This window comes from Octopus sinensis, linkage group LG14, assembly GCF_006345805.1.
Source record: "Octopus sinensis linkage group LG14, ASM634580v1, whole genome shotgun sequence".
Taxonomy (NCBI): Eukaryota; Metazoa; Mollusca; class Cephalopoda; order Octopoda; family Octopodidae; genus Octopus; species Octopus sinensis.
Window position 1 is genome coordinate 34077849 of NC_043010.1, and position 24543 is coordinate 34102391.

Genomic DNA, 24543 nt, shown 5'->3' on the forward strand with positions numbered 1-24543 from the left:
CTGATCGAGCAGACTTATGATGATCAAAGATGCAATTCAGATACAGTGCATCTTAAAATATATAAACCATTGTATCCTTCCTTTCTTAAAACAGAATGTAACTAAAAGAAATTTAGACTGGTATTTCTAGCAAGTCAAATGACTACGTAGCGGTCCCATTATTGCTCGTTGTGTATGTGCAGTGCACTACATGTGCGCACGCCAGTGGTTTCCCATATATATAGAGTCCATATGTAAATGTTCGCTGGTGCTCTATATACTGTATCTCATAGGTCTACCTTTTTGAACATAAAACATGTTGAAAGGCCTTCTTACCAACGAGACACTCAGCATCTATAGGCGCGCTGCGATGTACGAATGTGTTGGTTATTACTATTATTATTAAACATGTGTAAGTGCGCGCGTAATTACGGCACAAATGTGTGCGTGTGTGTATATTAATTTGTGCCGTTTTTATGTATCTGCCGACAATATTTAAATGAAAGAATTTTCCCCCCAATGCTCACCAAATAATATAATTACAAGGAATTTGCAGGGACTCGTGTTTAGTCTGAGTCGACAAGAATCAATTTAAAAAAGAAATACACGTTCGCATTCCTCATTTTTTTATAACTGAGAAAAAAGTTGACTGAAGAGGGGAGGTAACTGTAAGGTAGGCGCGACATGGCTTACATTTTGGTCTTAGATTAATTATATTTCACTAATGAAGAGACAGAAAGAAGAACGATCGGTTCTCATTTAATACTAATTGAGAATATGAGCAATTAAGAATTGAATTTTTAATCAAGAATTTAAAACTAAATCTGAAAGAAAAACAAAACAAAAAATCTACTAAAACCAGAAGATGGTAGTTGGGAATAAGCGAAATGAGTTGAGTGGAGCAAGTTATTTCCCCGTTTACACACTCCAAGACATTTTTTTTTTTTATCCTTAAAAACATTGTTGGTAAAACGTGAAAAAACAGTATTGAAGATTTCTTCAAAAATTTAAGATAATTTTACAGAACCAATCACAGAAATATTTGTTCATCAAGAAAAAACAATGCATCCTAAAGTTGTTGGCATCAGCTTTGAAATAAAATAATGGTGTAAAACACAGACAAAAAGCAAAAAAGAAATCTAGGCTTTTGCTAGAAATTAAAAAAATAATCTAAATTTAAGAAGCATTGTTTTTTTCTTTTTTCTTACTTTCAATTTAAAAAACAATTAAGTAGCATCGTCCATCTCGACAATTTCACAAATCTAAACAAGTACAAGGCTTCTAAGTTACATGGCAGAGTGTTTTAAAAAATGTTTTTCATAATAAAATTAACAGCATTGTATTTTTGCTTAAATTTGCCTTTTTACAATTAATTTACATATTTGAATTAACCATAAATAAGTAAATAAAACATTTTAAGCGCTGACTGCTTGCGTTTGTTTTAAGTTTCGTTATGAATAGAAAGAAAGCTTTTTTTTTCAAAGATCATCTTGCTCCGCGCGCATATTTTAGGTTTAGATGCGAAAACGTAAAGATTAACCAACCAAAACAAGAGATAAAATCTTAAAACATGGAAATCGGTACTTACCTCTGTCCGTTGCTGCAGTCTTTTGTTTAAGTCGTATATCCGATATTCCGGTTGACCCATGTTGTTGTACGGCGTATGTCGCCTATAGTAGGTAGAGAAAGACGAATAGAAAGGATCCGAATTCATGGTGGAAGAAGTTTATATATACTAGATATATAGATATATATACATACAGATAGATATATTTATATCTATATATCAGAGGATGTATAATAAGATTATCTGCGATGAAGATTTTCAATGAGGGAGAAGACAAAATAAATTTAACTTTTGAATGTGTTGCTATATATATTATATATGTACATATAGCACGTGTCCACTCTTCAATGGTGGTAACCAAGGGACCCCCCTAAAAAAAAAAAAAACGAAAAAAATGGAGATATGTGGTAGTTGACTGGGCTACCCGTCCTTTGCTACGGATGTCATTCAGAATGACAAATATATCTACAAGTCCTTCTGAAGTCCAACTGGGGACCGATCTTTTCCATCGTTGACCACTAATGTGGTGTGGTTGTGGTGTTATGTTCTGTTGTCTGCTGGTGTTGCTGCTGTGATGGTTAGTGGTTGTTGGTATTTCACCACATCCCACCACCGTCTTTTTCATCAAAGCCGACCACTGGAGATTGAAACAAGCACCGGCGACAACATATCCACTTAAGAGAAAGAGAGAGAGAGAGATAGAGATAGATAGAAAGAAAGGGAGAGAGAGAAATACAGTCTGCTTCGTGTTGTTGTCAGCGTCGACGCCAACGCGTTTTGAGTTTAACGATGTTGTTGTTGTTGTTGATGTTGCTGTTCATGTGCGGGGAGGAATGAGGAGAGTTAAAATTTCTGAACAAAGAAATGTGTAAGGCTTTTTTGAAAACTAAACTAAAATCTGGCAACAACACCAATCCGTCGTCGTTCGGTACATGTTTCCTTTGAGAGAGAAAGAGAGAGAGAGAGAAACAAAGAAATTCTTTAAAAGAAATCTTCAAATATGCCCAAAGGAGTGGAGAAAAAGTGTAGTTAGTGGTAAATAAGCGACGACTGTACAATAATATAGTGGAGTTGATGAGTCCATGTGTAACGTCAGACAGGTGAAGCTATTTTTATCTGTAGCCTGGGCCAGAAACCCCATCCACAGCACGCTAGCTATAAGCTAGCACATAGCCAGGCTTCCTATCTCTCTTATGGTTAGACAACACACTTGCTTACACAGACACACGATGTGTATATATATATGTGTGTAGTCTTTAATTGCGACTGTTGTTGTTGTTGTTGGCGGCGGCGGCGGTAGTGGCAGTGAGGGTTTGCGCCAGATTGTATGTATGTAGTAGAGTGGTTGTTACTCTACTACCACTACCATAACGACTGCAGCAGCACTTGCTGCTGATACTACTACTACTACTACTACTACTGCCAAAAAGAAAACACAACTGTTACCACTACTACTGCTACTACAAAACACAGCTACTGCTGCTGCTGCCGCTACTACTACTACCACTACCTGCTGGCAGAACTACCACCATCACCACCACCCCCAACAACAACGGTAACAAGAACTGAACTACTACTTCGTTTACCACCACCGCTACTACTACTACTACTTCGTTTACCACCACCACCGCTACTACTACTACTACTACTACTTCGATATCAATCGCTGGCACCACCGCTACCACAACACTAATATAGCTTTATCATCACCGTTACCACCACCACCAGTAGTGCTACTGCTACATCACCATTATTATTATTATTAATGTATCGCCATCGCCATCAACAACTACTAAATGCTCAGTGTTCTCGTGTATGTATGCGTTTATGTATGTATTTGGAGCGCACGGCTTAAACTATATAGAGGAGTGTGTGAGTATGAGGGGCTTAGCCGGAGTACGCGTACATGTGTGTGTGTGTATATGTGTGCGTGTACGCAGCAAAGAACTCTGGGAAATTGACTGATAGTTGAGATAGTATAAGAACTAAATATTGAGTTGGTGATTTTAGTGGAGGAATGGTGAGAGATAGAGATAGAGAGAAAGAGAGAGGAAGGAGGGATAAATCAACTGCAAGGACGAACGAGGGGAGGAGGAGAAAGATTATAAGGTATGAGTGATGATTAGCAAGAGGGAAGGGGAGGAGGTAGGAATTGTGGTGGAAGGTGGTGGTGGGGAGAGAAAGAGAAACAGAGAAGGAAGAGCGAGGAAGGAGACGAAGAATACGTGAAAATTAGATAAGAGGGACAAGGGAGGAAGTCTAGATGAAGGTTAGATAAGAGAGAGAGAGAGAAAAATAGAAAAAAGAGAGACAGAAATGAGAGCATGTGTAAGGGGCATAGGGTGAGTTACATGAAACAGGGACAAACGATCTCCCACCTATTTCCCCACTTCCTCCAACTATTCGCTCGCCCTCTCTCACTCACACAGCAACACACGTAAAGCACAAAGTCAATAATACATAGACACACACATATATATATATATTATACACCCATTATATATACATATATAATATGTGCGTATATATATATATATAGGAAACACGCAAATCCAGCAAGATTAGTTGCATGTTGAAGCAAGTTTCTCAGGCTGACTAGCTACATTGCTAAAAAGCAGTGCAAGGTTTCAGACAACTACTGCTACTACCACTTCTGCTGCTGCTTCCTCTACTATTACTACTCCTGCTTCAGGCACCGACGTCGCCTTCACAATATATGATAGCAGTTGGTAGTTGAGAGACAGAGCGAGGGAGGGGAGATGAATGTTGAAGGCCGTGTATGTGTATGTTAGCATGTGTGAATGTGAGTGTGTGTACGTAACTAGCTCACTTCATCACACCACTGATATTGCTCTGGACCAACACACACACACACATTACCATTGAGACAAACGAGGAAGCCTCCTCTAATCGGTCGCACGATCTGCTTAGAAGCAACCAAATCTTCCCTCAAATAACACCCTAGTCTTTTTAAAAGGGATATTTATTCGATGGTCCTCGATGCACAGTTTGAAATAAAAAGACGATATGGTCAGAGATGGAGTGCTTTTGTCTATAGGTTTGCTCGTTGCAGGTTTTTACTCGGGGCTATACAACACACCAAATCAATTAATGTTTGTATGCAAGCAAAAATTGTGGTAATGACCGTAGTCACTGGACCTGCTAGAAATAGTAGCTAAACTTCCCTTAATTCACACACAGACACACTAGTGTTAAAAAAATAGGACACAAGTAGTCCTACATAAAACTATTTGAATAAAAGATGGGATGGACATGGCTGGAACGTCGCTAATCATAGGTGGGCTCGATTAGGGCTGATTTGGGTTTAAACAACACAAGTTAATGGATCAGTGCAAGTACAGTAGTAATAGTAGTTCATAACTTCCTCTACATCCCTAACATAACAGCAACAATAAAAGAATATCACTTAGCCCCCAACAAAACACGTCACCATCGTCATCAACACTGAAACACCACCGCCATCACTAACACTAACAACAACACAAGCACAATTGTAAATATGGTGACCTTGTTTAGTGGTGGTTATTTATGTTTGTTCGTTTATTTTCAAATATAAACGTTATAAATATTCATGTTTGGCGAGAAAGAGAGAGAAAGAGGTATAAAGCAGCTTGTGCCTACGTGCAAATAGTAACATGGTAAGTGAAGGAGATGGGTGGAGTGTCAGGGTTGCGTTGATAATTGGTTGGTTGGTTGGTTGTTTCGTTAGTTGGCAGTAAAATAAGAAAGTAATAAGCAACTAAGCAAGAGCTCGTTGGTCCTCACTACCACTATTGTTGCCGCCGCTGCTGCTATCAAGTCCCTAGTTTTTAGTTCACAGTGAAGCGAGAGCACTTATTACAGAAAACTAGGCAAAAGAGTTGGTGCTAGCATCACACACCTACAACTACCGACCGTTGCCAAGTTCCTAGTTGATTGTTGCTGGTGTTGTTAGCTCAGATTCAGCAAACCTATGACCAAAAAAGTTCCGGTCAGGTAAAAAAAAAGTACGGTCCTTTAACGTTATAAGATCAAATTTTGTTAAGTTAACTGTGCCTTATCTTTTCGGTACGATAAAATAAAGTACCAATCTGTACTATTCGGATTATTATTCCCATTATGCATTCTAGATGTGAATGGAATTATAACACGTTGAAGCAATGCATCCTTTATAATGGATGTTAGGGTGTCGTTTGAGATTTGCTTATTTTTAACATATCCCCTCCCTATTTGTTTAACTGCTTGGTTAGTAAAACAAGGAAGTAATTAAGCAACTATGCAAAAGTTAGAGATAGAATCACAAGCACCACCACCACCACCCAGCGCTACAAAATCTATACATAGCTAGCTGGTTGCTTGGTAGTGAAAGCAAGAAAGTAATTAGCTACTAGACAAGAGTTGGTGCTAGCAACAGTACCACTATTGCTAAATCCCTAGTTGGCTAGTTGTTTTTTTTTATTTTTTACTTTTACGATCTATTTATTTATTTTTACAACATACACATCGATTTTGTCCCATTTCTGTACTGACTAACTCGTGGTTCACTCATCAAACCTAATTTAAAAGACTTGACTTAGTGTCAACGTCAGTAGCAACAGCAACAGCAGTCACACCACTACTGCTACTACAACTACTACTACAATATTACCATTAGCCATAGCCACCACCACTACTACTATTAATACTACTCGCAGCTACGATCTCCGCCGCCGCCTCAGTTGCTGCTACTACTACTACTACTACCGTTACCCCTACAACTATCATTTCCTTTAAAATAACGCACCACTATCACTACTACCACCACCACCACCACCACCATCAATATACCAAAGCAACAATAATACTTAATACCAACCAAACTCGAGCCAACCAGTGAGAGCATTTACGTGGTCACTCGTCGAGTTAGAAATAGCGACCATACCTCGCCTCACTCAAAATCACATCTTGTAAATAAATAAAGGGAAAGGACACGTTAGGTAACGAAATCCTACACACCCCTAAACAGACAAAATGGTTGTGGCTGGAAATACGCATTGATCAGGGTTGACCTGGAGCTATAAACAACAACACATTACTAATATCACCATCACAACTAACACCGCCACCTTAATACCATTATTACTTCCTACACCACCCACCACCACCGCCCGCGCCAACAAAACAACTACAACGAGGGAAGCTCCCAATGAAGCCATTAGATCCGCTAGAAATAGCAGCAGAATTTCCTTCCTTCAATCCACCTCGCGTTATAAAAAAAAAGTGCGATCGTGTGTAAATGTGGGGACGTTGGACAATGTAGTTCTAGGTATATACAGACAAGATGGTCATAGCTGGAATGCCTTTGAACATTAGGATACTCAATCAAAACTGAACCACCACCACTTCTAATACTAAACGTAATAATAATAACAATTTCTTTATTAGCCACAAGGGCACAGATGTGTATGCGGCAATAACACTACTTTTAAGAGCCAAACGAGGGAATCCGCTACATGGTCGTTCGAACGGTTAGAAATAGCAGCAATATTTTCCTCAAACTACATCAAATCTTTTTATATATATATATAGACAAGATACATTTGATAATGCAGACTTATAAACCACTAAAAAGACGAGATGGTCATGACTGGTATACCTTTTGATCATAGGTCGTCTGCTCAATCACGGTTGACCTGGGGTTAAACAACACTAACATTAATACCACTACTAATAATACTATGAACACCACCAGTATCATCAGCATTATCAACACAACTTCCCTCCTCCACCAGCAGCAGCAGTACCATCACCCCCTATCTCCACCACCATAGCTACTACCAACATCACCATTACCACCATCACCACTAGCAGCAGCACCACTACCACCACGAACATTACCACCACCACTTCCAGCAGCAGCAGCAGTACCACCACCATCACCACAACAGTAACACTACCACCACCAGCACAACACCGTGAGAAGGTCGTCAGTTCTGAACGTTGTATCAGACGACACATTGCACAAATATTTCTAGGTCATCAGTTGCAAGTCTCAAAACCAAAACCAAATTTAAAAAAAGAAAAGAAAAAGAAAACATCCAAGAGCAGAGAGAAAGAAATGAAAGAAAAAAAAAAGAGGATAATGAATGATAAAACCTTTAAATTTTAACAGAAATGTTCTGAAAGAAGCTGACTTTACGTATAAAACATCTCCAAAACTCAAGAGATTTTTTTTTTTAAGTTGGAAAATAATGCACTGTACAATTTAATTTTTTTTTTAAATGTACATTTGAAATTTACTCATACACATACACACATACAAACATGCATACACACACAAACACTTTAAAAGATAAGATGCATTTCGTTCTTCTTTTGTCTTTAACTCTGTTTCTAATGGACAGACAAGCAGAGAGGAATGATGGGCGCTCTTTTCAACGACAGTCAGGTCTGTGAAATGCAAGTAATAAGCCCAATCTAGCTGTGAATATGTAGCCCCTGTTTCAAGCTGTTCATATTTTAGTAATTGATGTTAAATACATAAGATTTATGAATGACTATGAGTGTGCGTATGTATATTTATGTGTGTGTGTGTATGTATATATATATATATATATAATATATATATATATATATATATATTATATATATATATATATACATATAGTAAATTCAATGAACAATGCAGTAAGACAACACAGGAGGAACAAGGCTTAACAAATAAGGTATTAACCATAACACTTTAAAGGGGAGGGATAGCATCTTAATGTTTTGGATGTTAAACCTTCATCAGAAGAGAGAAATGTAGAGAGAGTGAGAAACAGCAATAGCCAGTGAAAGAGAAAAGTTTAAAAAAAAACAAGTGAAGGGACAGAAACCAGTTAGAAATGCTGTTCTATGATGGAAACTAAGAAACAAGGAAGGGGTGGATGTGTGTGCATGTATATATATTCTTTTAATTGTATCAGTCATTTGACTGCAGCCATGCTGGAGCAATGCCTTTAGTTGAGCAAATCGACCAGAGGACTTATTCTTTGTAAGCCTAGTATTTATTCTATCAGCCGAACCACTAAGTTATGGGGACGTAAACACACCAGCATCAGTTGTCAAACACATACACATGCATATATATATATATATATATTACATATGATGGGCTTCTTTCAGTTTCCATCTACCAAATCCACTCACAAGGCTTTGGTTGGCCTGAGGCTATAATAGAAGACAGCAGCCCAAGATGCCACACAGTGGGACTGAACCTGGAACCATGTGGTTGGTAAGCAAGCTACTTACCACACAGCAACTCCTGCACCTCTCTCGATATATATATCTATGATCAATTCTCCCATCAAAGACAACGCATGAGTGTTCAGCTTTTGCTGAATAACATGCACAAATGATTTGTTTATAGTGATCCCGCCATCACATTGACATTTCCTGAACAAGGTGCACGGTGTACCACACGCCAGGTGTCAAAATGGTCACAGAATAATATGAGACGAAGTGGATCCAACTGTCAGGTTGCATAGTTAATTAAATTCCTATGTAATCAAACTGCACCATGCACAACCTAAAATCTAGGGATACAAAAGTTGTGTGCTCTGTGGAGTATATAATAAACAAATAAAGCAAGGAGAGGTAACAGGCAAGAAGAATCTTAATACTTCTGTTGAGGTTACAGCTGTTTCATAATCCACTCATATTTACATGAACTCCATTATAAACATGAATGCAATATAAAATACATTATAGATGCATGCACACATGTGTGTATTTGCTTTGCCATGTATGTTCATGCTTTTAATGAAGTTGATGATACAAAAATGAGTGGATTACGAAACGGCTGTAACCTCTTTACTTCTCTTTGTTTTATTTGCTTATGTATATGTTACATAATGTATTTTATGTGTGACAGAATAAATAAAACTAGAATGAATAATGAAAAACGTAATTCTTTATGAAAAGGTCCCCCTTTGCTTCAAACAGAGAGAGAGTATGTCAATGGGTGACCTGCCTCTAATTCCGTATCTGGAAAGTTTGCTGCAAACATTTTTCGGTGCAGGAAAATTCGCTTCAGGATTTTTGGCTGTAGAAAGTTCGCTGCATAGGAAATTTTGCGACAAGACAAAAGATTAATTACTTCCCTTAGTATATAATTGTTTCAACCAATAAGAAGGGGTAAATCAATTTCTTAACTCATTTAAAATTTCTTGATTCATACAACAATATTTTTTTTGTGTAGCAAAAATGTTTGTGGAAATTTTAAATGAGTTAAGAAATTGCTTTACCCCATTTTATTAGTTGAAACAATTATATACCAAGGGGAGCGATTAATCTTTTATCTTGTGGCAAACTTTCCTATGGCCAAAACTCCTGAGGCAAACTTTCCAAGAACCCTCTAATTCTGTTCGACCTGATAGCAGTAGCAAATTAATTAGCTTGCTTTGAAACAACTGGACCTGTCTTCCCATGCTTGCATTGTTTATTGTGGTCCCTTCATCTCCTTGAGATTGTCAACTTCCTGAGATCAGCTTTCAATACCTTTTCCTTCCTTGGTCTTCCCTTTTGGCAAGTTACTTCCCCTTGAATCACTTGGAATTTCTTTACCTAACTACCATCCTCCACATGTATTCTTGAGAGCACACAACTTCTGACTCCTCTTATATGGCGTTTTTCTTTCAGTTTCATTTGTGTTGTCATTCATGCATAATTACATTACACATCCAGTGGTGCACAGCTTTTACATTCAAAGTCCATGTCTCACTATCATGCAATATTGCAATATAGTCATTTCTTCTGATTTTTTATGTTCTGTGCTCAGATTCTGTCATGGTCAACTTTGCCTTTCTTCCTTATGAGGCCAATAAAATAAGTATCAGTGAAGCACTGGGGTCGATGTAAATGCTTATACCCACCTCCAAAATTGCTGCCCTCATGTAAAAATTTTAAACCATTGCTTATTAAATATAATAAATATTTTTCTCAAATAAAAATGAGTGTGCATGCAGTGGAGGGAGGAGGGAAAGCAAACATTTCATGCAAATCCTTGCCTTTGGTTTTTACTTTTTGTAAACCCAACTTCTTCAAAATAGGCAAAAACTAAATATTGTAGAAAGCATTTAGTCTGTTTTTTTTCTTTTTTGCAGTATTTCTGAATTCTTTAGACTAGATATGAGGCCAACTTATTTCATCAAATTAGTGTATATCTAATCACTCTGGGAACCATTTTATTTATTCTGGAATTCTATTGTTCCTGACAAACCCACAAGCCTGAAAGAGGCATGTGATTGCTTTCGTTTGAGCAAATGTTCCATAGGAGAAGTGGTATAAGCAACTGAACCAAGAGCGATATAAGTATAGCAAAGTTGGCCCTGTGTATGAGGACAGAATATCTCCCTCTTTTTTTTTTATTAAATGAGTTAAAAAGTAGAAGTTATGTCTATGATCTTTACAAGCTCCACTACCACACTGGTAAAATTGATGCAGATGTGTGCAGAGAGGGAACCAGAGGGAATTCCAGAAATCCAAGAATCATGTGGTGGTGGTGGTGTTAAACTGGGCAGCATGTTAGTTGTACTTCCCAAATTAAGTACCAAGTCATTAATTGTTAAATAGTAATTAATGTTAAGTATTCAGTTCAGAAATTTTGTGTTATACAGCTATTTGCTCCCACTTCTTTTGGCTAAGCTGTTGTAATAATTTTTGACTTAGGCACATGCCTGGAAGTAAATGAGAATTTAGACGGTATAATGTGGTTGCTTTTCTCGAGTGCACAAGGGGCATTGATTCGATTGAAACCAGCAGCAGATTTGGCTTATTTCAAGCTTACTCTTTGCTCTGCGACCAGTATGCATTGTGAAGTTAAATGCACTGACAGCCATGAAATTAGTTAAGCTGGAGTCAGTAAAACTAAAACATTGCTGAGCAACGAAACACGCTAAGAAAATGAGGACTGGGTTTAGCCTAGGCACCAGATATTACAGAAGTTTACAGAAAAAGGGAGGTGTGTGTGTGTGTGTATATATATATATATATATATATATATATATGTACACACACATATATTGTAATATTGATGTTGGCAGATGAAAGGTAGCACAAAGTCAATATGGGATTTGAACAGACAGTATATTGCAATGCTTGTATTAAACACTACCATTACCAGCACTGTCTAACATTAACGGCAATGGTAGTGAACCAATGATAGAGTCTTCCTCTACATGGCCACTTAACCTGCTTAAAATAGCTGTCTAATAAACCCCTTCTTAAAAGAAAGCAAGGGCACATCAGATAAATTATTACAATAACTTAGCCTCGATATGTTTGAACATAAACAAAAAAAAAAACTGATCTTGCCTTTTCATTATAGGGCAGCTGGATCAGTGTTGACCTGGGGCTAAACAATAATACTACTGAGTTAAAATTTTAAAGGTTTCGATGCTATTCAGCCTTCAACAGTTAGTAATATATTTACCAGAAATTTATTAGTATGCTAATAAATTTACCTCTCTTACATATGCAAAGCAGTTCCAATGTGAGTGCCTCTGCATGGTTGCTCAACTTGCTAGAAATAACAGCGAAATATTCCTCAAATCCCACTCAACTGTCTTAAAACAAAGGAAGGACAGATTGGATAATGTAGCTCTGATTCTAGTCATGCACTATGTATGACTAAAAGACAGGATGGTCACAGGAGGAATCCCTATAATCACAAGTCTATTGCGTGAGGGTTGACCTGTGACTTAACAACAACAACAAAGTTGTGCCTTTGGAGTGTCTAGTGAAAAGATGGGATGGAAGTGAGAAATTGTGACATTAATGCTTCTCCTTATGACAATTAGTGTAATTAAGTGGCTGGAGCTGAAACCAGGTTACTGCTATGTCTCACCAGAACCCTACTTTTTCTTCACAGTAATACTACAATATAAGCAGGGAGAGAAACCAAAGAAGTGAATAATCAGAAGGGATGAGTGTACAAAAATGGCAAACAAATGATCTGAAGTCTGTGCCCTCACAACCAGTTGGCATTGTGCCTCTTTCTTTCCAGCACAAGGTGTTAAATTGGCAATGTATCAGCAAATGAGAGAGAGAAAAACAGAGAACGAGAGAGAGAGCAAGTTTGTGTGTGTGAGAGAGACTCAGTGATGAAAAACTTACTATCCAATGACCAAGTTGTCTACAGTAGTGACAAAGTCAACACCCTTCCATTATGTAAAACCAAAATAGAATTGGCTACAACTGGGAGTTGAAAGTAGCTTTTGGATTCAGTTTGCCAAAAGCCTACCTATTATTGCTGTGCAATAATTATTGTAAAGATAACTACGACAACTATAATAATTATAAATAATAATGGTTTCAAATTCAGGCACAAGGCCAGAAATTTTAGGGGAGTGGGTTAGTTGATTACATCGACCCCAGTACTCAACTGGTACTTATTTTATCAACCCCGAAAGGGTGAAAGGCAAAGTGAACCTTGGCAGAATTGGAACTCAGAATAGAAAGACAGACGAAATGCCACTAAGGATTTTGCTTGGTGTGTTAACGATTCTTTTCTACTGTAGGCACAAGACCCAAAATTTTGGGGGAGGGGGCTAGTCGATTAGATTGAACTCAAGAGGATGAAAGGCAAAGTAGACTTCGGTGAAATTTGAACTCAGAACATAAAGACAGACAAAATACCACTAAGCATTTCACCCAGCGTGCTAACGTTTCTGCCAGTTACCCCTCCCCTATTCTTAGTTTCAAATTTTGCACAAGGTCAACCAGTTCAGCGGAGTGGGTGAGTTGATTACATCAACCTCAGTGTTGAAGTGGTACTTATCTACCCCCCCCCCCCCGAAAGGATGAAAGACAAAGTTGACCCTGATGGCATTTGAACTCAGAATGTAAAGTTGGAGAAAATGCTGCTAAGCATTTTTCCTGGTGCAGTAACAATTCTGCCAGCTTGTTGCCCTATTGATCATAATAATAATAATAATGTTTTCTAATATGAACACAAAGTCAGACATTTTGAAGACAGGCACAGCTGAATACATTGACACCAGTGCTTCTTTTATTGAGCCTGGAGGATTTTAAAGAAAATTTAACAATAATAAAAAGGATTTCAAAAATTATTTTTGCTATGTATCTTGCCTTGGACCCTCAAATTTTGATGGAGTTGTAGTAGTGCTGTTGTGATATACAGTATATCTTGAGCATTTAAATTTGGCAGAGCCCATCTTTCTCTAGCCTGACCACAACAGATTTCATCCAGATATATATATATATATATATATATATATATATATATATATATATATATATATATATATATATATAGAGAGAGAGAGAGAGAGAGAGAGAGAGAAAATGTGAAGAGAAAAAAGGAGAGAGACAGGCAGAAAGAAAGAAGAAATCAACTTCAGTACTTTATGAAAGGACAAAAGGTGATCTAGGCAAGATTTGAACTGAGGGCTTGGAAAGCAATCTTTCTGATGCTCTAAGAGCATCAGAAAGATTGCTTTCCAATCAATTTGACACTATTACAAAGCTATGTAAGAAATCATCACTGCCATTGCTGCTGCTGCCCCTGCCTCCTACTACTACTGCCGCCACCACCACCATCATTTGCAGGGAGGGGTTACTTGATTAAATTAAATTAACCCAGTTCTAGATTGGTACTTTATTTTATTGACTCAGAAAGCCTGAAATTCAGCAGGATTTGAACTCAGAACATAAAGTGACGTAGCAAATATTGCAAGGCCTTTTGTATGACACTCTTAAATGAGTCTGTCAATCCACCACATTTTAATAATTAATTAATTAATTGATTAATTAATGGTGATGATGATAAGCAAATTATTAAGCACTATGTGACTGGAGTATTAACAGAATAACAAAAATGTGCTATACACTGTAAGACTAAAGTATGAAATGCTGTCACAAGTTGTGACAGGCAAGAAGCCTTTGTGTATAGGTGGACTTCTGAGTAAAAAATCAATATTTACCATTGCTAGTTTATACAGCTAATGGTCAAGATGTACTATAGGAAATTGTTGACATTCTTTTAGGTTCTATATCAAGTTGTTTTGCAGGTAAATAAATAAAACAACAATAGCAACAACAATGACTTGATAGCAATCCAAATTGGTTATCGACTAGAAATCTTCATTAGAATGAATATTTCCTCTCTCTCTCTCTCTCTCTCTCTTGGAGAAGCACAAGCACCTACACACACATATACACACATGGCAGTAACTTCTGCCTACCAAATTCAATCACAAAGCTTTGGTCGGCCCGGGGCTATAGCAGAAGACACTTGCCCAAAGTGCCACGCGGTGGGACTGAACCCAAAACCATGTAGCTAGGAAGCAAGCTCCCTAACCACACAGCCATGCCTGTGCCTACAAGTATTAATGGATGTGTATATCATTTCTGATTTGCCAGAATAGTGGACAACTTGATGTGACTGAGGCAAAGACATGATAATATATGCAAACATCATCCCAGTATAGCACTAGGTATGGTAGGCTTTGATAAACTTGCTGTGATGACTGAGAGGCAGTACTTTAACCCTTTTGATACCAACTGGCACTAGAGACCATCCTTGATTCTAGGATACAAACTTCCTGTTTTGAAGTGATCTAAAATTAAAATTCCATGTTATTTTATGTTGCAAAGACTGGCTTTATAATAAATTATTGTTTTATCATCTGCCTTAATCAAGCAAACCCCAGTGATCAGAGGTGTTTCAGCTGTGATCATACCTGTCTTATTTTGAGACACAATATAATTAAAACTTAATTCTTCTGTGATTATATTTCTCTTGAAACACAGTGTTTTTGTTTCAGCTAGTTTTGAAAATAATGGAAAGTTTAGTAAAATAACTTTGTCATATTTAATCTGGTGTTTGGAACATAAAGGTTTTAATGTAAATCACTATCTCAGGTGGGTTGGTATCAAAAGTTTTAAACACAACCGGATGTGATTTGAGGGAAATTTGGTTACTATTTATAGCAGATAAAACCTTGCGAAAGCCTCGAGGGTCACACACGACTTGTTTGGGCCAAGTCAGCCCTGACTGAGCAAACCTTATAACGAAATGTGTTCAAGCCATGATCACCTCAACACATTTTTGAGACATAGTGTATCTAGATCTACATTATGCAGTCAATGAACCTTTCTTTTAGCTTTAAGACACAATAGGGTGTGATTTGAGTGAGATACTGTTGCTATTTATAGCAGGAGAAATGACAACATAGAGACCCCTCCCTCTCTCTTGCATTAGCTTGAGAATAACATACATTCATACTTATAGACACCTCATAGGAATTGTCAAAGCTATAGACGGTGACAATGGTGTAAGCATGACAATAAAATCTCTGGTAAAACACAACATGGTAAACAACAAGTAAGTAAATTCAGAGTATGTACAGTGCATGAGTACATATTTGGTGTATGTACAGTGTTTCTGTACATATTTAGACTTGCTGTGAAGGAATGTTCAAGCTAACAGACTTAAGGTAAATATGAGAAGAAACTGTCACTGAATTTCAGTCTCTACATCTTGTCAGAGCCAGCCACCAGTTGATGTCTTTGCCTCTCTTGTTTAACACAATAATTCTGTGAAGCAAGCAGACAGTGGCTCAAGTCTGACAAGGAGAACAGGAGCCGAACCATTCCAGAAAACATTATACAGTGTATGAAAGAGTAAATTCTATGTATGCAAATATATAACCTTTCTCTCTCTCCTCTGTGTGTGTGTGTGCATGTGCACACATGAGCAAAGTGAAGCCTACCAAGAGAAGATGTATAGCCCAGTAACAAATCACTGTCTGGCTGGCATGCTAGTTTAGCTTGGATAGTATTGCAAGTCAATCTGGTGTCTATTCTCATGAGATTTAATGAACTCAGGTGTGTGTGCCCTAATGGTTAGCGTGTTCATTTCATGATCATGAGGTTGTGGGTTCAATACCTGGGCAGAGCAGTGCAATGTGTCCTTGAGCAAGGCACTTCATTTTACATTGCTCCAGTCTACTCAGTTGAACATAAGCTTTGGCCAAGTACTAGGGTAGTCCTCATCCCCTTTGAATGTTACATCCTACATATGCCACCAGATCAAGGGTGAGGGGGGTGAGAAAGTGTGTGTGTTCTGTAACTGCTTGTGACTGCATAAGCACATGAAACAATTAGTGAAAGCATGGTACATTTTACCAAGCTGTCTTTGCTTGTGAGTGACAGCTGGTTTTACAATAATATTAAGTATATTGCTCAAAGCATGACAAAACATAGGCAGTGGATTTGAACATTGAATTTATGAACTGACAGGAAAGTTAGATGTTACATATTTAGTTTCATTGTGGGCTAAATATTCCATTATAATCTAAATATTCTCTCATACCAAGATAAAATGTTTTATCTATACAAAAACAAAAACAAATATAGCTTAAAAAATAATCATATTGAAGATGTTAATTTACATTACTTCATGTTTCAATAATAATTATTTAAAAAAAAAGAGTATAAGATAACTTTACTAGAATTAGTGCCAAAAAATTTATTTTACAAAAATATCAATAACTTTTTATCTTGTGATTCAACTAAAGGAGTCAATTAAGAAAAAGAAAAAAGAAAAAAAAACAACAAAACAAAACAGGCGTGGCTGTGTGGTAAGAAGCTTGTTTCCCAACCACATGGTTCCAGGTTCAGTCTCACTGCATGGCATCTTGGGCAAGCGCCTTGCACTATAGCCTCAAGTCAACCAAAGCTTTGTGAGTGGATTTGGTAGATGGAAACTGAAAGAATCCTGTCGTATATATGTGTGTGTGTGTGTGCATTCGTCTTTGTGTCTGTGTTTGTTCCCCCATCACCACTTAACCAGTGTTGGTGTGTTTATGTCCCCATAACTTAACATTTCAGCAAAAGAGACCAACAAAATAAGTATTAGGCTCAAGAAACGAGTCCTGGGGTTAATTTGTTTGACTAAAACCTTTCAAGATAGTGCTACAGCATGGCCACAGTCAAACGACTGAAACAAGTACAAGAATACAAGAATAATACTCTCTGAAAGTATTTGGCAAATGAGCAGAAACAATGTAGGGTGAATGGCTTAACCCTTTAGAATTCAGATTATTCTGTCAAATGTAATTTGTTACCTCCGCCAAGGAAGGAGGTAATGTTTTCATCAGCGTTGGTTTGTCTGTCTGTCCGTAAAATAACTGAAAAAGTTGTGAACTTGCAGGAAAAGTTGGTAATGATACAAGGAACACATGATGAAATTTTGGTAGTGATCTGGGAATTTTTATGGATTCTTGAAAGATTTTTCATTTGTTATATTTACTTTACATGAAGTATGTTCTTTGATTTTCTCCCTTGAAAACACGTTCATCGTTTGCACGTAACTTATGGTGGCATTGCTGTTTCCAAAGTTTATTTTCGTTTCTCTATTAGTAATTTTGCTTGCGTATCTATCTTAAAATGAAGCCTTGACTATTGGGATTGACTCTAGTTGGCGGAGGTCTGTGCTCTCCGAGTGCTTTTCTAGTCTATTTATTCCTATTGTTTTGAATTAATCATGCAGCATCTTGTAGCTTCAATATTTCAGTGATGTTAATGTTTACTTTTAGAACCACATTACAGAGTAGGTGTTAAAGGCTGTATATGGCCGGTTTAAATGCTAAAGGGTTAATATAGTCCTGCCAGATACAAAGCAACATCTCTACAGGGCCACCTTAGCAGCATTATAGAACCCTGAACAAATCAATGCAGTGGGTCCTAAAATATTTATTTATTGGCAGCAAGCCACAGTATACATAGATCAGAAGTGGGTCCCCAGGGCAAACCCACTGTGCCTATGCCTTAAGACAGCATGGCAACTCTAATGCTGGTTCCATGACAAAATGTACCTAGTACATACAATAAAGAGGCTGCAGTTAGGAAGGGCATCCATTCATAGCAACTGTAGCAGAAGTGAAATGCCCAATTAATACTTGGTCCTCTGACCCGGCTAGGAGGGCTAATAGCCCTGAATAAGAAGTGATGTGATTTTGCACTGTGATAATTCTGCCTAACCCATGCCAGCATGGAAAGTAGGCACATGATGATGATGATAATGGTGGTGGTGATCTAGAGTAAAATGGAAGATTGCAGCTGACCACAGGCAATCAGTACATTGTAATCCAGTTACTGCCTCTGGGTTATTCTATCGATGAGAGTAAAGTACCTAAGTCAAAGACATTTAACTCTCAACAATAGAATTTGCCTAACCGATACTAGTGGATACTGCCACATGGTAGAACAAAATCACTGCTGTAAATAGTACTGTACTAACCATTCAAATCCACCACATTTAATTTCAGTCAATGGTAGTGAAGCTAAGGTCTTCAATGGGTTACAGTCTGCATGGTGAGGAGTTAAAACAATCTCACCACGAGGTTTGCATGACTTAACAAAAATTAGTTCGAATTTTGCTTCCTTGTTGTAATAAGTTGTCTAGGAAAGAAAGATATAAGGAAAAAGAAGCTAAAAAAAAATTAAAACTTTTTGTTTAAATCCCATCCGTAACAAAATGGACGACCTGGTTCAAAGTTCATTTTCCTAAAGTTTAAAATTAAACCACACCCATCTTGTAACTTTTTCCCCCAAAGTCAAAGTGACATGTTTAAATAAGTCTAAAAAGTATATTATTTCAACCAATAGTATTTTTTTAAAATGTCCCTCTATGTAAATAACCTATTCTTAGTTGAAAATTGTCTGGTCTCCATTGTTTAATGTAGCTTTGACTTATTTAACTCCCTCTGCCATCGCCACCACTGCTGCTGCTGCTACCTTCCACACCACCACCGCTGCCGCTGCCACCACCACCAGCACAGCCATCATCATCATCATCATCACCACTTTAACATCTATTTTGCAAAATATTGTATAGATCTACTGTATATACTACAACAGTTATGTATCTGTATCCTGCACATTTATTTCAGAGGGGATTTTTGATTGGCAGGATGGGAAGTAGAAAGACAGTTCCTGGTGGGACAAGCGAAGGAGCAAGAAAGAGATAGAGAAAGAGAGAACTAACAGGAGCGAAGATAAATTTCAAAGGGAGTGTGGCACATTGTATCTAATGAGAGATAGTTATTTTTTTTTTACAAAAAAAGGAAAAGAAAACAGAAACTGAAATTCCATCTAAAAAATTTGAAGAAGTCCATTTTGGCGGTTTAGATATATTTTTTGCTTTCTTGGTTTGAATTACACAGTTTCTATAATGAAACAGAGGAGATTAAACTGCGTCCAGGAGTGAGATCCTGGTTAAAGAGTTCCAGAGTTTTGAAGAGTGTGGAATTACTTCTTAGCCACTACTGCTCCTAGGTCTATGCTGACCTGGGATAGTAGCAGCAGTCAGAGTTTCTGTTATGGAATTGCCTCTGGAAGGCAGTCAGTCACAGACACCTCAATGGGTCCAAGACAGATGAGGTCCTTCAGCAATTTAGCGGTTCATCAAAGAGAAGATAACTCCATACAAATCCTGCATCCTGACAACTGCTGGGCTCATGTCATTTGACCAATACAAGTTTAAAGGATGAGAGTGGGACTGGCTGTATACAAACCAAGCCTACTATAGTAATATTTACTATGCAGGTTGTTCAGCAAACCAATACCATCACACTTTCTTCATAAGTTCAGAGGCAAGGAAAGGAGGTGACATGAATAGGTAGAGGATGCTATCGGAAGTCTGTAGCTTTGGCACTACATACAAATAACTATAGGAGAGAGATGCTTTCTGGTTGTATTTTCTTAAATCTTCATTCATTGAAGCAGTAGGAGAGTCCAACAACAACAACAAAAGAGAAATATAGAAATAATACATTTCTAAATCTCTCAGAGAGATTTATGCAGTAGTGATACGATAAAGTAGTTGTATGCTGTCAACTTAATGTGACAGTCCCACGAAGGGAGTAATACTACTGCTATTTAGCCCTAGGAAGCAGCACCACTTCCTGTCAGCCGTGACACATTTCCAGTGTCCTTATGTTTACAAGAGGGAGATAAGCACCTCCACCCAGCTAAGCCAGCATCCAGAGACTAGTTTCTGAGTCATTGCTCATCTTCAATCTGGAGTAGCTTGGCTTGCTTGTTGGAGATGCTTAATTTCCCTATCCTTCAAGGATAAGAAGCTGGTCTTTGTCACAGAAAACTTGGTGCTGTGAGCTAACGAAATGTGTATTATCCTTATAATGCTGCCACTGTACACGGAAGTGAACTGGGCAAACCACTCTATCTTCTTGGAACCATATGAAGTTGGGGATTGAGCTCAGGTGTTTAGAGTTAAATGCCTTTAATATAAACATGCAGGTATACTAGCATATACTAATTTTCTCTAAAGAGAGAGAGAGTGAAAGAAAAATGAAAAATAAAGAGAGAAAAAAATGTTGACCTATCTGGAAGGATTTTCCTGTTACTTGAACCAAATCTAAAAAAAGGTTACAAAATATCAATAATTGTTTACCTTTCGAATAAGGAGTCAATTTGAAATAACATATTACCAAAGACATATCTTCACTACAGATGTGTGTCTGCATGTGTGTATGTAGAATGTGTAAAATCAAGACAAAAAAAAATACTCATTATCAACTTATCTTTTGACTAACACAAAACTATTTTGAACAAACCTTCCTTGATGAGAAATAGTTCATAAACAACTGCACTTAAAATTACACATCTATAATTGCAGTTGTAATGAATGTGAAGTAAAATGAATTCAGTGAATCCATTCCCAAACCTCAAAAGCCCATAGGGTCTTTACATAATTCTGGGTTTCTATAATATTGAAGAGAGAGAGAGAGAGAGAGAATTCCTCTTGGGTATGAAGTTAGTGTATTGCAGATAATTTTCTCCTAAATCCTGGCCAGGTGCCTACTGTATATGCATTTGTAAAGAAGACTTAGCCTATCATCTAGCTCAATGGTTCCCAAAGTGGGCAGTATCCTCCCTCCCCAACTGGGGATGGTGGAAAGTTTCAAGGGGGTGTTGAAGAAAAGAAGGGCGATAATGGGGTAGCGATTTATGTAAAAACAACAGAATAATGGGCTCATTAGGTTAAGTTTTATATGTGAAATATAGTTGCTTTGAATTTGCTTCAGAAAGTGATCTATGTTTGTGATGGTTAGTTGGGGTGGGGGCACTAGGAATGTGGTCTGGGTGTCAAGGGGGTTGCAGCCTGCAAAGTTTGGAAACCACCGATCTAGCTGAAGGATGCTCTTAGCAGAGTCCATTTTGTTGTAAGCACTGATGGGTGGATGGCCAAGTTTCTGGTCTGAAGAAAATTGCTTCAAGATATTGACTCCGTCACACATACCCTCTGCTAGCCACAGAACACCAAGAAAAGGCCATAAGCATTGACCTTTTTTCTTTATCTAAGCCTTATAAAAAAACTTCTAGCAACCCAATAGGAACTCCCCTATTCAGGTCCCATAAGAGCCAATTCTTAACTTGGATGGCTCCAACAAATGGGACATAACTTCCAATCCTTCTAACAGAATTCCAATTTATCTTGGAAAACATTCCTGGTCAGTCTGTGACTGATTTCAGACGACTAAGTGAATTCAAGTAATGTAGAATAAAGTGTTCTACCGAAGAAACTGTTTACAAAATGTTTGCAATAAATCTGAACTAATGAAGGCATATGTGTATAGGTGGGGAAGTTAAAAGTTAAAAATAATACTGATAATCTGAAAATTATTACATTTGATCTATAAAATAGGAGACATCCACTCTTATTGACATAGAGCTGGTCTGTAAGTGGTCACTCAGCTTGCTAGAAATAGCTGCCAAGATCTCTCAAATCATACCGGTCAGTCTTAAAAGAAAATGGATGGAATAATATGATCCTACATACACTGTCTGAAATAAAGGTAAAAAGGTCACAATTGGAATGTCTTTGATTAAAAGTCTGCTATTCGGTGCTCATCTGGAGTCAAACAATAAGCCTGTAATGTGGCTTTATATTTGTTATTCTGAGTTTCAGGATGTTTTTTTCATATTTGTTCTATTTTTAGTATTTATTTTGAGACAGAAGGAGAGTGCTTTTAGATTTTACAGCTTTGGTGAATGTTAAGAGTTATAACATGAATGATGCAGTCCCCATAGATACAGGAAAAACTCCAGCTAGAGCCAATCAAGAAACCCCACATATCCAGGATTACCGTGACCACCAAAAGCATAAGGTCTGAAATTTTGGGGGAGGAGCTAGGTAATTATATTGACCCCCAATGCTCAAATGGGTCTTAACCTCAAAAGGATGAAAGGCAAAGTCAATCTCAGTAAAATTTAACTCCGAGTGTAAAGACAGATAAAATGTTGCAAAGCAGTTTGCCCAGCATGCTAACAATTCTACTAACTCACTAATAATAATAATAATCCTTCCTACTAAAGGCACGAGACCAGAAATTTTGGGGAAAGGCACTAGTTGATTACATCGACTCCAGTGTTTCACTGGTACTTAAATTTATTGATTCCGAAAGGATGAAAGGCAAAGTTGACTTTGGCAAAATTTGAACTCAGAACGCAGTGATGTGCGAAATACCGATAATAATACTAATTAGATATTTTATAAGTCTTAATAACCTTTGCTGTTTTTTGTATGCATTATATACTTCATTAATTATTATTTCTTGTTTTATTTAGATGCTAGAAATACATATAAAAAATTTCTTTGCAATTTTTAGTAATATAATACATTTATTTATTTTCTACCTAACTTAGAAAATTACCCTCTACCTAACTAAATAAATTTAAAGTGCAAAAAATACTTATAATCCAAAAGTAAAGGACAAAAAATTTTTTAAAAAATGCCGCTATATCTTTAATTGATTTTGTGTAGTGTTACACATGGAAATATATTTTTTTCTTTTTCAAATTTATATTTGAGAAGTAAGTCTTAAAAATCAAGGCCAAGAGTTGTTAAGGTGCTGTTATTTTTTTTTAAAGAATTTCAATGCTTGTAAGTGTAATGTTTCTAAACTGTTGCAATATTTGTTCCTTGCATGAGTATTTTGTAAGAAGTTTTTTTTTTAATTAAGGAGGGGGATGAATTTGAAACAAATATTGCTTTGACACTAATTAAATGCATGTATTTCTGATTGTGGAGTAGCAGAGTTGGTACAGTAATGGACCTAAATGCATTGTGGGATTTAATTATGCTTCCCTACATTATGAGGATAAGTCCCTCAGATCAATAAATTCACAGCACACTACACAGTATTTTTGGATAACTTGAAATGTAAAGCATACAATTTTAACCTTGCTTTGAAAAGTAAACAAAAGTGGTCGTACTATAGGTTTTATCTCCCTGACAGTAGAAAATGTGGGATTAATCTGAGTAGTTTCTTGACCTTTTAAAGCTTCATCAGGAAAAGAAAACCTACTATTTTATAACGGGGGTGGGGGGTTAATTGCTCAATGCTATTTAAGGCGTATGCAAACTAGGACTTTATTATGAGTTTTTTAATGATAAATCTGTCCATTTTGGAACCAGAGTGCATCTGGTTCTTGTATGGGTTGTATATTTTTAGTGAGTGCTGCATTTGTGGTGTGTAGGTGAATTTGTTCTATGGCCTGGGTACTACAGTACTCGTTAATAACTGATGATTGTTTTACATGCAGTATTTCCATATTTAAAGCTTCTTTAATGGATGAGACAGAACACATATATCACACCTAATCATCATCATGATCATCATCGTTTAACGTCCACTTTCCATGCTAGCATGGGTTGGACGGTTCAACTGGGGTCTGGGGAGCCCGAAGGCTGCACCAGGCCAGTCAGATCTGGCAGTGTTTCTACAGCTGGATGCCCTTCCTAACGCCAACCACTCCGAGAGTGTAGTGGGTGATTTTATGTGCCACCGACACAGGTGCCAGACGAGGCTGAAACTTTATAATTAGAATATATTACAAAAAAAAACATCACAATGAAAAACAACTCAAAACCACAAATCAGTGTGTGTGTGTGTGTGTGTGTGTGTGTGTGTGTACATGCATGC

General features: G+C 37.3%; 1 protein-coding gene across 11 annotated transcripts in view; it reads right to left on the minus strand.

The window, feature by feature from the left end:
- The window catches only part of LOC115218866 (LIM domain-binding protein 2), a 181574-nt gene that overhangs the window by 54515 nt on the left and 102516 nt on the right, over positions 1-24543 (minus strand). For 9 of the 11 annotated variants that reach the window (XM_029788824.2, XM_029788829.2, XM_036508867.1 and 6 more), the window contains 2 exons: positions 20937-20972; positions 1568-1649 (listed from right to left, as the gene is read on the minus strand). In XM_029788824.2, the coding sequence (XP_029644684.1) occupies positions 1568-1649; positions 20937-20972 (118 nt within the window). The remainder of the gene's footprint in view (positions 1-1567; positions 1650-20936; positions 20973-24543) is intronic. The other 2 variants (XM_029788826.2, XM_029788833.2) reach the window with 1 other exon arrangement.